This window comes from Rhinatrema bivittatum, chromosome 8 (assembly GCF_901001135.1).
Source record: "Rhinatrema bivittatum chromosome 8, aRhiBiv1.1, whole genome shotgun sequence".
NCBI lineage: Eukaryota > Metazoa > Chordata > Amphibia > Gymnophiona > Rhinatrematidae > Rhinatrema > Rhinatrema bivittatum.
The window spans coordinates 62,593,155-62,608,437 of record NC_042622.1 but is presented as its reverse complement, the minus strand read 5'-3'; the positions used below and the strand labels follow the sequence as shown (position 1 = coordinate 62,608,437).

The 15,283-nt window shown below is 43.6% G+C and overlaps 1 protein-coding gene across 5 annotated transcripts in view; it reads left to right on the top strand.

Annotated features, from left to right (window-relative positions):
* RALY (RALY heterogeneous nuclear ribonucleoprotein) overlaps nt 1-15,283 on the top strand; it is a 918,689-nt gene that overhangs the window by 858,981 nt on the left and 44,425 nt on the right. For all 5 annotated transcript variants that reach the window (XM_029612733.1, XM_029612736.1, XM_029612731.1 and 2 more), the window contains 3 exons: nt 3,648-3,808; nt 8,671-8,784; nt 13,380-13,525. In XM_029612733.1, the coding sequence (XP_029468593.1) occupies nt 3,648-3,808; nt 8,671-8,784; nt 13,380-13,525 (421 nt within the window). The remainder of the gene's footprint in view (nt 1-3,647; nt 3,809-8,670; nt 8,785-13,379; nt 13,526-15,283) is intronic.

The following is a 15,283-nucleotide window of genomic DNA, read 5'->3' as shown; positions in this document are numbered from 1 at the left end:
GTTTCAGTGCTGGAAGACTTGCGGAAGCCATACTGGGAGGGGTATAAAATTTTGTGATCCTCAAGGTAGTCCGATAGCTGTGTGTTCACCACCTTCTCAGTGATTTTTGCTAGCAGCGGGAGATTGGAAATGGGTCGGAAGTTGGAAAGCTCATTCGTGTTTAGGTTGGGTTTCTTCAGGAGAGGTTTAATCGATGCAGTTTTAAGATCATCCGGGTAAATTCCTTGGGCAAGGGAGCAGTTAATGATGTCGGCCAAGGATCTGGAGATGGTGCTTGGTATAAGGAGCAGGAGTTTTGTTGGGATGTGGTCCAATGGGTGGCTGGATGGTTTCAGCTTCTTGAGTGTAGATTCTATCTCCAGCGGGGTGGTAGGCTCGAAGGACTCTAAGGTGGCATTGGGGGGGCCTGTGGTGGTGAAGTTTAGTGATAGAGGTGTAGGGTTAGAAGGGAGAAGCGCTAGGGTGTTTGCAATTTTGTCCTGAAAGAAGAGAGCAAGTTCATTAGCTTTGGATTGAGCCTGATCGTCGGGGATGGTGGGGGCAGAGGGTTTAGTAAGTTGAGATACATAGGAGAACAGGGCTCTAGCGTCAAATTGAATATCGTGGATTCTGCTGGAGTAGTAGTCTTTTTTTGCTTGTAGGAGAGAATTCCTGTAGAGATGCATGATTCGTTTGTAATCAGACATCGTTGTAGAGTTGGGGGATTTCCGCCAAGAGCCTTCCTTGTGTCGGAGGTCTTGCTTCATTCGTTTAAGTTCCGGTGAGTACCAAGGTTGCTTCCTTTTTTGAGTCCAGTTGATGGTTTTCGTCTCCTTGGGGCAGAGTTTGTTGGCTATGGACTCTGTGATATTGCACCAGGAAAGGAGTGCTGAGTTGGGGTTAGAAGTGTCTAGATTGGGGAGTTCTTTGGAGAGATGATCACTAAGAATATCAGAGGAACAGTTTCTTCTGTGATGGATGGTGGAATGAGGTTGTGGTTGAGAGGGGTTTCCTCTAGTCATGAGAGTAGCTGATAAGAGTGAATGGTCGGACCATGGGACTGGGGTGCAGTCAGGAGAGTTAGTGTATGATAGGTGTGAGTTTAGGAAAATGAGATCTAATGTATGTCCAGCTTTATGGGTGGGTTTGTTGACTATTTGTTCAAAGCCCATAGCCTGGAGTGTGGATAGGAATGTTTCGCAGTTGGAGGAGATCGGGGAGGCGTCCACATGTAGATTGAAGTCCCCCAAAATTATGGCCGGTGAGTCCATGTTAATGTATTTGGCAATGGTTTCTATAAGGGGTGAGGCATCCGAGTCTATTGATCCTGGAGGAGCGTAGACCAGTATAATTTGAATGTGTTTTGATTTAAACAAACCGAGTTCTAATGTTTTGGACGAGGTCTTGATTGGTTGTTGTCTGAGATTCAGTTCCTTCTTGGTTGCTAACAGCAGACCTCCCCCTCTCTTTTTGGGTCTGGTAATTGAGAAGACGTCATAGAGGTGAATAGGTAATTGGTTTATCAATACCGTGTCGGTGCTTTTTAACCAGGTTTCCGTTATAGCACATACATCTGGTTTGGATTCAAGCAGGTAGTCATGCAGGATGTGCGTTTTCTTAGTGAGGGACTGAGCGTTGAAGAGGGTTAGGGAGAATATCGTGAGTCCTAGAAGTTGAGTCAGGGGTGTGAGCATGATTGGGATGAGTGATCTTGTTGACTGATACAGGGTCCGTTGAGAAAGTTTGGAGAGGTCTGAGTGGCGATGATTGATGATAGGAATGGGGTAGGATTGCATGATTAGAGGGTGGAGTGGTGGGTGGAGTTAGGTGCTGGTCAGGTGGATGGAGATTGCCCCAGGGTTACAGGTGCGGCTGGATGGATGTTAGAAAGGATGCTGGAGAGGTTGGGACCGTTGGCTTGGATATTGGAGAGGCTGACACTGCTGGAGTGGATGTTGGAGAGGCTGGCACTGCTGGAGTGGATGTTGGAGAGGCTGGAATGGATGCTAGAAGGGCTGGAGCGGCTGCTGAAGTGTCTTGATTGACGCTGGAGAGACTGTGGGGGATGTTGGATGGTGGCTGGAGGGGATTGTTTGAGTTGTTTGGAGGGGTAGGTGCGTGTTGGCTGTACTCCGGTCTGCAAATCAGTTTGTCCAGGACCTTTGGCATTTATTCAGGTTTTAGTTTCATCTGCGGGTATGGCTCGTGGCTTCCTCGGGGCTCTTAGGTCAGCTGGAGGCCAGGCGGATCGAAAGCTTATGGTAGCATTGTAAAGCGACGCAAGCCCAAATTTCTCTAGATTTTCAGGTCTGCTCGATAGGGCTGCTCGAAGGGGCGCTCAAAGGGGCAGGCCCCTTTGTCGCGCTCCTTCGACGCGCGACGCTCGGCGCGCGGCGCCGGGGCTGTAGGGAATTTAAAGGCCCTCTCTGCCGTTCGCGATTGGCTGCAGGTAGGTTGCTGGAGGCGGGCCTTGCTTGCAGCTTCTGACAAATTCTGACAAATTCGTTGTAATGTACTTGCTTGGCACAGCTGATTTAGCTGTTTCTATTTTTGCTCAGTTTGATATAGGTGGGTGGGCTCTTTTTATTTATTTTTTTATTGCCAATCTTAAAAGTGTTCCTTTTTATTTCCAATCCATGCCAGAACCAAGTCCTGCCAGCACCCGGCCCTCAAAGTCCTTTCACAAGTCTCAGATTAAAGATGCATGAGAAAAAAGGCAGAATCATTCAGAATCCTGCTTAAGGACCGGGTTGTCCTGAAAAGACACAGAAGGGTTTCTGCACATTGAGCCCTGGCTTATGCGTGCACGTGGGCTTTGCAACATTTTCCGGCAGGTTGGGCAGGGAAAAGTATGCGTGTAACTCAATGACGTGTGTACTCTCCCCCTCCCCACCCCCATCAGTGGCAGGCATTTCAAGAGCCCGGAGTTGGGGTGGGGAAAGCATTGACGCACATACTTCAGATTTCTGAACGGGCAGTATGTGTGCCAATGAAAGCTCAGGCTAAAGGCTTCACCCATACGCAGGCTGCTGAAAATTACCCTCTGAACTGACTGAGGTCAAATGAAAAGGCTTCCCAGAATGCTTGCCACCGTATCCAGAGCCAAAAGATATCACTGGAAATACAAGAGTTTTATGTTTCTAATATTTATCTTTTCCTTGTGCGAGCTGATCGAAATGTGTTTCTCCTGTTGTTTGTGCCTTCAGTTTGCCTCTAAATAAAGTGCTTACAATTGACCTATTGTTTCTTACAGTTTCTGCACATTAGAATGAAAGAGTAGATTATTCTAAGACTGCATTGATAAGCCTTTTTCTTGTAGCATGCATGCTGTTAAACAGAACGACAAGTTACAGTATTTTATGGCAGCACTGAGGCCTACCTTCCTCCTGGGGTCTGTGCTGTAGAATAGAATAGAGGATTATTCTATCACTGCTCTGATCAGGACATTTCTCACGGTGGCCGTGATCTACAATAGAACAGTAGAGCGTTCTGTCATAACAGTGATCGGTACCCATAGCCCAGTGCCTGTGCTGTAGAATAGTGAATTGGGCTATTTGGTTCTTTCGGGATCCCTCTCTTGACATCTGTAAATGTTATATTGCTATCTGTTTTACCGTTAGCTTAAACATGATTGTGTTTTTCACTACTTGCCATCTTTTGGGATGCAGGCTTTTTGAATACCGCAGCCGTCTTTCTCCAGTCCCCAGGGTGGTTCCAGTGAAGCGTCCCCGGGTCACAGTGCCCTTAGTGAGACGAGTAAAATCAGCAATTCCTGTCAAACTGCTTGCCAGGTCCGCCGCCATTGCAAACAGCTCGGCCCGGCTAAGATGTAAGTATCACACCCCGGCTGCTAACACAATGCACACATGGAGGGTTTTCAGATATCCCTCGTTCCCTTTGTAAGGAAGTGTGGTTGATGATGTTAGCCCCCTTGGACATGTAGCAATAAGGGTCACCGGGTAAGCTGGAGGCGAGACCTTTTTAATGGACTAACATACATTTGTGATTAGCTTCCAAGGGCTGTGTTCCGCCTCGACCTGATAAAGGGAGCAGAGCTTTCAAAATTATTAAACGAGTCCAATTGAAAAGGTGCCGACAATAGCGAGTGTTGACATTGATTTCTTTTCTTTCTTTTTTTTTTCTTTATGAATTTTCAAATCCAATACAAGAATTTTAACAAATATCTTGTCAAACGAAAATACAGGTCATTTACATCCCATATAAAATTCAAAATTTTAACAAAATGGTCGATTAAGACTCACATTTAGCAAACATCATTTTAAGTAAATGACCCTTCTAACTACAGGAAATTTTTGAGATCCGTTACTTAAAGAAAAAGAAAAGGAGCCAAATTTCTAGGAAATGAATATAACTTATTCTAGTACATGGAACTCTATTTATTCCTTATCACCTGACTCTATTTACCGAGGAGGTTTTTTTAACTGTTCTGGGTCTAGAAAGGAATAATCCTTTCCCCCGAATTTTAGCACACCTACAAGGATATTTTAGAAAAAAGAAGCCTCCTTTTTCTTCTACTTCTTTTTTAAATCCCAAAAACATTTTTCTACGCAATTGAGTATTTTTCTCCAAGTCTTGTCTTTCATAAAATGTCTGCAGTTCAGCGCTATTTATCAGGGAATTGGAGTAAGGGTGTAACAGACAGGCTTTGTTTTCATCATGAACTTTAGAGAAACTTTGTTTAGAGTTGGAAGGAACAGAGAGAGAGCAATTACAGCAAATGAGGCTTAGCCTTCTTTCACTTCTGCCCTGGGAAAAAAAAAAAACCCCACAATATCAAAAATATAATTGAATGCCTTTTTTTTTTTTCCTTTTGGCTGTCGTTTCCTCCTTTCTCCTTTTTCTTCCAGCTCAGTCAGAACCAGTGCTGGGACTCTGGCACCCTGAGCTTTCATTCGCAGCTACCCGGGAATTGTTCCCCCTATTTTAATAGACCCTGAAAATGAAACATTCCAGGCAAGCTCATCCAAAGTTTCGCCCCGAAAGGCAAAACCGCCAAAGTTGGCCCACTTCGCTTTTGAAGTGATGGCACAACCCCTGGAGAAGCTCCTGACAGCGATGTCACAGCTGGCATTGTTTGCCCACCGTGACATCACTGGTGGCTTCAAGAGCCTGTCAGTGTGCGCTGCCCTGAATCAGCCTGGCTCACTTCACTATGAATGCTTTTCAGTTGCTGCCTAACAAAGGTAAGACTGGGCACTTGTTTACAGCAACTTTCTATGGGCTGTATCATCTATATACAGTGTAGTCCAGTTTATCGTAGAGTCCTTCACATGCAGGTGTTCTCAAAATACCCGCTCACAGGATGTTACGAAGTGTTATTTATCCATGGCAGTAGGGACATGTGCGAGGGTACAGGCGGAGCCTGAGCGATGTTTGAAAGGTGACCGAGAGATTAACCCTGAGTAAGTGCCAGGGATAGTGCTACTGTGTTAAGTGACACCTCCCATAGGTGGTGCCTTAAAGAAATGGTTCAGTCCAAATCTCTTACTCTTCCCCATCATAATATGCGCTCATGGTGCGGAACACGTTCATCTAGTAAATCCAGTGGGTCCTTAACATCAAGAAAACATGGTGATTAACAGAGAGGTGAGGGAGGCGCCAAAATTCAACTGGGGTCTGTGGCCCTGCAGCAGGAATGGAGCTGGGCAGACTAGATGGACCTTGAGTTCCTAATCTGCTGCTGCGTTCTGTTTCTGATGCTCGGAAAAGCAGTCCTGGTCTGTATAAGGCGATAAAGAACAGCCATCCATTAGGCACAGGTTTCACTGTTAGCGCCAGTGTGCGAGGGGGTGTGAGTCTATAGTTCATGAGGAGTGACAGGACGATGTGTAACACAGACCCCCTTCAACTTTAGCCTGGGATGACATTCATAGTAGCAGAGTAACGGAGGTGAAATCCCAGCGATGCGGGTAGCAGAAGGATAGCCAGGGATACTCAGCAGGACTTACCTAGGTAACTCCGCCGCTGAATATGCCCGCCTCGAGCTTACTTGGATAACTTTAGGACTGTGATTTACCTGACTAGACTTGCTGAATCTCGCCCCGGGGATGCCCCTACCCTCTCTCTTTTTATTCAGCTACATTCTGCCCAGGAAAAAGTGTTATCAGAGTAAAGTTTTGCCTGTCAGTGAGGCAGCAAACTGACATGTCAGGGTAACTTTTAAGGTTCCATATTGACCTCATTGTAAATGTTGGTAGATAAGGACTTCTGTGCTTCCCTACCTCTTTGGCTAGATTGATTCCTGATACTGCTTACAGATAAATTCTCTGATGTCTCTTCTGGGCCCTGTTTTTCTGAATTGTTTGTCTCTGTTTCTGTGCCTGTGGTACAAAGACAAAGTATACAATAAAAATGAACTGCAGCAAACCTCAGTAGGGGAGAACTGTTTTGAACACCTTGGCTGTTGCAGGCTATTTAACTAGAAGGGGAAAAAAATGAGAGTTTGCCTTGAAAACATCCATTGGATCACTTTGCCGAGATGAAACCTGTTCATTGTAACTTTCATTTTCATAATTTATGGTTTTTCCCCTGGTATTGATGTAAACCGGTACGATAAGACATGGTCTTGAGCATCGGTATATTAAAAAGAATTAAATAAATAAATAAATAAATAAATAAATAAATGTAACAAAATGTATTCCTTCCATGTCTGCCTTATTATGCAGGTTCAGTATATGGACCAGCTATGCTGAGCTACTGCATAATGAACACACTAGAAGAATCTCGAGATGTGTTCTCTCTGCTTTAGCTGTGACCAACAGGAAAACTATTTGAGGTCTTTTTCAAAACAGCCCACACAGGTGCAAAGTCCGCTGATATTTTCACCCGCAGGCTTTGCACAATTTTCAAAGGGAAATCAGCTTCCTTTTCAAAATAGCCTTGGGTTGGGGGGATTGGAAATGCCCATAAATATTTGCACTTTCTTTCTTCAGTGGTTTAAAGGTAAACAACACACATAGGTTTGAAAATGCAAAAACAGCACCCATTATTGCCTCTCCTGACCTAAGGCCCCCTCTGGGAACAACTCCGCATGATGAAGATAAAAACTGTGCGCATTGTAGGATGTACATAGTTTTACACACATCGAAAGTGGGCAATTTTCAAACAGCTGATTCACCTGGGTAAATAGGCTCTTTGCCCTCCTGCAATCCAGTTAAAAGTACCCCAGGGGTTCCACAGCATGCATCTGGGGGAGATGCTACCAGGGCATGTTTTGGGAGAGATCAGAAAATAATACACACAGACTGTATTTTCAAATCGACTGGTGTTATTTTCTATTTTAAAAAAACCTCCCGCAGGTGCAAAAGTCTGTGGATGCTTTGTACCCGTGGCAAATGACTAGAGAAAGTCCATGTGTACTTCAAACTTTGGGGCAGTGTCCATGGATAAAAAGTGGTCATGGGCATCGCGCCAAAGCGGACAGTTTGAAAATTCCTCTCACACCCCCCTCCCCCCTTTAAATTAGAATCACGTTTCTTTCTGTTTAAAGATGTATAAAGGGGAAGGAATACAGTTTAGTGTTCCTTAGGTAGATCAATTCAGCACTGTCTAAATCTCAAAAATAGATTTGTCTAGTAAACTAAGAAACTGTGGCAAATATCAGGGGGAATATCCTCATGTAATATCATTTATTTATTTATTTATAACTTTTCTATACCGAAGTTCAAATAACAGAGTTAATTATCACTCCGGTTTACATTGCAACCATAAAAAACAGTGACAAAGTTGTCTTACATAGAACAGGGGGGAGAGAAAAACTTGGATACAGCTTAAGCATGGGGAGTAACGTGTCAAAACTGGTAAGAACTGATAAGAGTTGGCTTTTTTGGGTAACAAGGTATTCCAAGGGAGGGGGTAGGATATTAAGGGTGAAGGGCTTAGTGATGTTTTTGGCAGAAGCTATCAGTAGGTTGACTGGAATCGAGTCCAGTGGGTGAGCGGATGGCTTTAGTTTTTTTAATATGGATTCAATTTCTAAGGCTGATGTGGATTCAAAATTCTCTAAGATGTCTGCCCGTGGAGGTAGGACACCGGGTAATTGTGTGTGGTTGGGGATGGGAGGCTGAGAGGTGGAGACCGGATGTGGTTGGCTTGTAACATTGTTATCTATGCGGGAGGCAAGTAAGTAAGCTCCGTGGCTTAATATCATGGCCTTAATTAGCAAAGTGGTTTAGGAATAGATAAATAAGAAGTGTCCTTATCTTTCCCACAAAGTTCTCAAACATTGCCTCTAGTGCAAAGAGAAGTTCAACTGATCATAATTGCCAGGCTAATCATGTTTTTCTCCCAAAAGTAAAGATTGTTGAAATTAACAAGAATTCTTAAAGATGGCATGTCTCAAATGTACAAAAAAATTCTCTTTTTTTATCTTCCTCTGTACCTCGTATGCTCCTGTTTCTCTTCCTGTATCTATGTTCTTCTCTCTCAATTCTCCCTTTCTCTATATCTTGGTTTCACTGTTCCTATCTCTCTGTATGATTCTCTCTTACCTTTATTTTCTTTCCTTATCCCCTCCTTTCTGTAACATCCTACCTTCCTCCTTCTCTTCTGCCTTTCTCTGCCACTTGCTTTTTCTCCTTCTCCCTGCCTTTCACATTATCTCTTCTTTCTCTTGTTCTCTGTCTCCTTTATTCTCCCTCTATCCCACTCTCTTTCCCTTTTGTCCGCCAGTGAAAACCAATGAGCTGCAAGCAATTAAAATGGAGCTGACTCAGATCAAGTCGAATATCGATGCTCTGCTGGGCAGACTGGAGCAGATAACCAAGGAACAGAAATCATCTACAGGTCAGCATGACTTATAGACCTAGGTTATAGCAAAACATGGTAGAGGCAAATGATCCCCCTAGTTTGTCTTGAGTCCAGGGTTTGGATTTAAGGCTAGTAAAACATGACACATGGGATCCAGTCTCAGTTTTTCAATCTGGGTGTAATAAGTCACCAAACAGCTTCAATAAACACTGGTGAGCACTGTGGTTTTCTGCTGTAGTGGATTGTGCAGACTATATGAATTCAGGTTTTCATGTGAGTTTGAATACTGGTGTAACCCAAAACTTCAATACGATTGGTTGATGGAGGTACGATTGTGACATCATGTGTGTTATTGCTCATTTAAAAGCAAGGCTTAATTTGTAGACAGAAAGGAAGTGGGACTGTGGGGAAGGAAGGGTCAGAATGGGGGGAGAGCCTCCAGGACAAGGGTATGGCCTGAGTGTGTAGGGAAGGGCCAGGATCAGGGCTGATGTGAACTCTGTCTCTCTCTCTCCCCTCCTCAAACACAAACTCTCAAGTGTAATGTCCAGGGAGTGCTTAAGGTCACTAAGTGGCATAGTTATCTTAATTCTTAGAGTCAAACAGAAAATGTCTAAACACTGTGCTTAGCTGATTTCATATTTATGGTCCCAGTAAATTGAGTATATTTAATAATCTAGGACCAATAAAAATTGCAATGCAATAAGAATAAAGTATAATGTAAACAATGAAACACACTACAAATGTAATAGAAAATAAGATACAAGAAAATATATGCATAGCATAAGTAAATCAAAACCAGAGAATGTTTATGTGTTTATATATATTAGGGATGTGAATCGTTTTTTGACGATTTAAAATATCGTCTGATATATTTTAAATCGTCAAAAATCGTTAGGGCCACGAAACAATACCAATTCCCCCGATTTATCGTCAAAAAATCGTAAATCGGGGGAAGGGGAGGGCAGGAAAACCGGCACACTAAAACACCCTAAAACCCACCCCCGACCCTTTAAATTAAATCCCCCACCCTCCCGAACCCCCCCCCCCCAAATGCCTTAAATTACCTGGGGGTCCAGCGGCGGTCCGGAACGGCCTCCTGCAATTGAATCGTGTTGTCTTCAGCCGGCGCCATTCTGCGCCACCATTTTGCAAAATGGCGACGCAAAATGGCGGTGGCCATAGACCAACACGATTCGACTGCAGGAGGTCGTTCCGGACCCCCGCTGGACTTTTGGCAAGTCTTGTGGGGGTCAGGAGGCCCCCCCAAGCTGGCCAAAAGTCCCTGGGGGTCCAGCGGGGGTCCGGGAGCGATCTGCCGCGAATCATTTTCCGTACGGAAAATGGCGCCGGCAGGAGATCGACTGCAGGAGGTCGTTCAGCGGGGGTCCGGAACCCCCGCTGAACCCCCGCTGGACCCCCAGGGACTTTTGGCCAGCTTGGGGGGGCCTCCTGACCCCCACAAGACTTGCCAAAAGTCCAGCGGGGGTCCGGAACAACCTCCTGCAGTCGAATCGTGTTGGTCTATGGCCGCCGCCATTTTGCGCCGCCATTTTGCAAAATGGCGGCGCAGAATGGCGCCGGCTGAAGACAACACGATTCAATTGCAGGAGGCCATTCCGGACCGCCGCTGGACCCCCAGGTAATTTAAGGCATTGGGGGGGTTCAGGAGGGTGGGGGATTTAATTTAAAGGGTCGGGGGTGGGTTTTAGGGTGTTTTAGTGTGCCGGTTTTCCTGCCCTCCCCCTTCCCCCGATTTAGCTACGGACCGCCGCTGGATCCCCAGGTAATTTAAGGCATTTGGGGGGGGTTTGGGAGGGTGGGGGATTTAATTTAAAGGGTCGGGGGTGGGTTTTAGGGGGTTTTAGTGTGCCGGTTCACGATTTTAACGATTTTCACGATACTCTAAACACCCAAACGGCGACGATACGATTCCCTCCCCCTCCCAGCCAAAATCGATCGTTAAGACGATCGAGGACACGATTCACATCTCTAATATATATACACACAATGTAAAACTAAATCTGCTCAATTCCCTGAGGTTGTCCCATGAATCTCTTCAGTGAAGCATTCTGGAACTCTTAGGACTTCAGCGCTGGAGATTTGGCAAGTCAGGAATGTCTTGCATTACCGCCAAATCTGAAGTGTTGCTCTCACAAGGTGGTTTATATATATAATTGCCAACTTTTTCACAGATCACAACTGAACACTTGAGGACCGAGGGTGATGTTTATTCCCTCCCCCTCTTTTGCATCAATTTGCATATATTTCCTATCATACAACTTGGGGCCCATATGATATTAGGCCTATTGTAATATGCATTGGAAGTGAGCTTAGCCCTCAGAAACTTATGAACAATTACCATTACAATATAGTAAATTCCCATACCAAAACAGGACTAACTGCCAGCACTCAAACAGTAACAACCCTACCTATGAAAAAGCAACACTGCACATATTAAACCAGACCCTAACACAGCAACACACCTCCTATAAGGAAAACAGGCCAAGCCAAGCATCTTTTCTGGGGTAGGGATCTAAAAGCTATCTAGAAAGTAAATAAACTGAACTACCTGCTAGCAGAATAAATACCTCATCTTAATCACACATGCAGAACCTTCACCAAATACAAACAAAGAGATCATGAAGATAAATAGAAATTGTGCTGACCAAAAATGAACTGGACATCACAAGCCAAACTCTGTATGCAGTGCAACAATGGAAAACAGAAATATCATAATTCCTCATAAAACATCAAACCATAAAATCAATAAAAATAAAACATAATAGTAAAATCATACTAATTAAAAGAATATTTCAAAATAGCTGACAAATAGAACATCCAATAATTAAAACTCATTTTTTAAAAATTCCTAAACACCAACAATATACTTCAAAATAGGATTCATATCAATTAATACCCAATAATTACAAATAATAATGATTAAAAACAATCCTCCACTCCCCATACCTGGGAAATTTATTTTAGTCATCCTGAGAATGAAATCCACTTTAAAGTGGCTGAAAGGGGGAATATGAAATCAAATATGTTATCGTGAATTAATCAGGAGTAGAGGATGTGCACAGACTTTCTCTCCTCTCACATAACACACCTGCACTCTCTAACACATATGATCACTCTCAGGCTCAATCAGAGCTGGATTAAGAAGCAGGAATGCTCACACACACACACACACACACACACACACACACATTGACCTTCACAAACCTCGGCATTTTTTTGGGTGGGTGAGAGATCCCATGAAGCCTCATTTTAGCCATTTTGGGGGGGGGAGGGGGGTTTAATTGATTGATTCATTTTTTTTCATGAATGAAAATGTATCAAGCAATCCATGAACTGAAATTTGTGGGGAAAAAACCTCCCGAAAACGAACCAAAAACAAAAATGATTTTTTTTTTCTCCTTCACATCCCTAAGTAGCATGGGATTTATTTAATATTTGGGTACTTTGCCAGATACTTGTGACTTGGATTGGCCTCTGTGGAGACAAGATACTGGGCTTGATGGACCCTTGGTCAGTCCCAGCATGGCATATCTTATACTCTTATGGGCTAATGTTAGTCTGTGGTGCTGTGCCAGCATGGTTCTGGATCTGGGGTTCCCAAGTGTAGTAGTTGACCCCAGACATGGAAGACCTGAGTCCAGGACCACCACACCCAGGAACTCCGGGACCATATTGGCAAAGCACCATAGACTAACACTAGCCACAGAGTTAAGTTTATTCCACCTCTTACCCAAGAATTAAATTGCCAACATTTAAAAAAAATGTGAGTTAAACCTTCAGAGCTTCAGTGCATTAGGGTTGCCACCTATCTCCATGTCATAAGAAACAGGCTAATTCAGTCTTAGCTTTACCCCACTGCATGCACAGACTTGTAGTGAGGAAACTGGAAGAGCTGTGGGGTATGACAGGTGAGCAGAGGGCTTGTACTGCATGAGTGAGGAGACTGAAGGGGGGGGTGTTTGGAAAATGGTCTTGGATTTTAGGTATTGCAACAGTGAGTGAGAGGACTGAAGAAAACATGGAATGTGAGAGAGAGAGCGGGAGAGAGGGAGAGGATGGATGGCAGGAGTGGTGTGAGTGGATCACTCCTTCCATTCCTGATCCTAGATTCCCTTTCCATGATCCCTCATGCCCCATTACCCTTCTCCTCCCTGTTCCCCCCCATTGCTTCCTCCCCATGTCTCTATCCTCCTCCTCCTCCTCCTTCCCCTTCCATTTTTATTTTCCTCTTATAAGATTCCTTTTCTTCCCATCTCAAAATCCTTCCACTTCTCCTCCAGAACCAATCATTAGCATCCCTTTTCTTCCAATAATAATTCAAATCAATTAACTTGATACAAAAATGTCAGAAAATTACTTTATTTTTATAAAGTTAGAAAAAATACATTTTTAATGCAAATATATGCAAAAGTAAGCAAACTTGCCAACAAATTTTGAAAAATCTGCCACAGAATTTCTTAACTCTTGCAGCAAAATCTCAAAAAATCTGCTGCAGGAAACCAAGGCTCTATGAAGGGGTACCTGAGACTCCAGAAGAATTTCTGAATGTACTCTGCAAAGAAATGCCTGCAGGGTACCATTCCTAAGTCTTTCTTGCATGCTTTCAGTTGTAGACGTAAGAAAGAAGACAGATGGAAACAAAAGTGAAGTGTCCCAAGATGAGACAGCTTCAGAAGCAGAAGAAATCACCATAGAGGATCCGCTTCATGAAGACGATGGTGAGGACCACGACATTGCACGCGACGATGACCTGGTGAGGATATGACTCAGTCTCCCAAGCCAGCCGGGGCCACAAGTGCTCTGTCAAAGCCCTGATCTCATGATGCATGCTAGCAGTTTGTGCCTCAGTGCCATTCTTCACAGTAAAAGGACTTTCCCTGCTTCCTTACCCTTTCCATCTGCTAAGTCACCACAGCGTAGTTGAAACAGAGGGAGGCAGCTCTCCCCTAGAGCTCATCCAGTGCTGTTCTGCAGCCAGCCAGGAGGCGACCCCTGAAGAGAAGTCTGACTGGGAGGAAGAATGTGTGAAAAGTGACATTTTTTTCATTTTCTCTATATTTGGTAAAATGTGTGTATTTGCAAAAAAATATTTGCCACAGATTTTAATAGAATAATTTTTGCATGGAAACCAATGAAATTAGCAGTGTTCCGCTTGTTTTTTTTGTTTTTTGTTTTTTTGTTCAACTTGTTTGTGTTTTGTTCTGTTTTTAAAGGAAAGTTGTTCTTAAAGTTTCAGAATGGGGACAACAGGAATTTTGTGAAAAGCAACAAGATGCAGCAATTTTAATGATTCCATTCAAAAATCTTCCCATTAAATTCTGTGATTAAAAAGTTTACCAGCATTAGGAGTTTTGTGAAATATTTCAGCGTGGAACTTTTTCCACATGGTTAGCTATGAGCATTGTTCCAACCCTCAGGAGGCCCAGGAAGCAGTGACAAACCCCAGTGACAACTGTGTTAGTGCTGAGCACTTCCATTAGGCCACCGGGCCACCTGTGAGAGTTGTCCTTTAATGGCCCACAGCTGGGTAATCTTGTGCTCGTATGATTTCAGTAGCTAAGCTAGGCCTGCCTTCTGCTTGGCTGAAACCTTAAAGGATGGCTGGTGCTACTTGGAGGCTCAACAGGGGGCTCACCCATGCTCCAGCATGGTGTTAAGTGGCACTGTATTCCGGAGAATGCCACCATTCATCGTTGGTTTAAACTGAGGTGCTATTTCAATTGGAGACAAGGGGAGGGCAATGTTGAAAGCCCTTTACACGGGTAAAATGCTGTTTTGATCGTGGATATGGGCTTTCTGATTGCTGCCCACCCTCTATGCGAATAAAAGTACCCACGTATGTCAACTTACCTATGTATCGTTGGATGTGTCCCCAGGGTGGGATTTGGTTGGGGATGCACTTGCACAGATAGATTTGAACAATCTGTCTTTAAAGAAAATAACTGAATAAAAAGCAGGTACAAATTTGTGGGGGTGATTTTCATGCAGCAATAATCAAAGCAAAATTACCTGTGAAGATTTGCTTTGATTATTTATTTTCTTGATTATTTCTTATATACCGCACATCAGATACCAGATCTGATCAGAGCAGTTCACAAATACAAAATGCTATTTTATAAATTACAATCAATGTAATAATGATTCCTTAACCATAAAAATTACTCATCCCCTCCCCCAGCAAACCCTGTAGGTAAAAAATACTCACTGGGTTTGTCTAGACTGTGATAGTTTGATTATCTACCCCTAAAAGTGCTGGTGTTAATCTTGATGTCATGGCTAAATTCTTGCATGTACGATCTACCTGATGATTCTTTATTAGTGCAAGAAGAAAGCTGTCCTGTTTTGTCAGATAAGCGTACCCTACAAAGTCTAGTATAAAATGTGCTCTACAAGTGTGTAACTATTATTGTTGTTTCAATGTTTTTACCTTACATTAGTGATATTTCAGTAATATTTTACCTATCATGCAAAGTATTAGTAGCCATACTGGACCTGGAGGAAGCTGGATTCT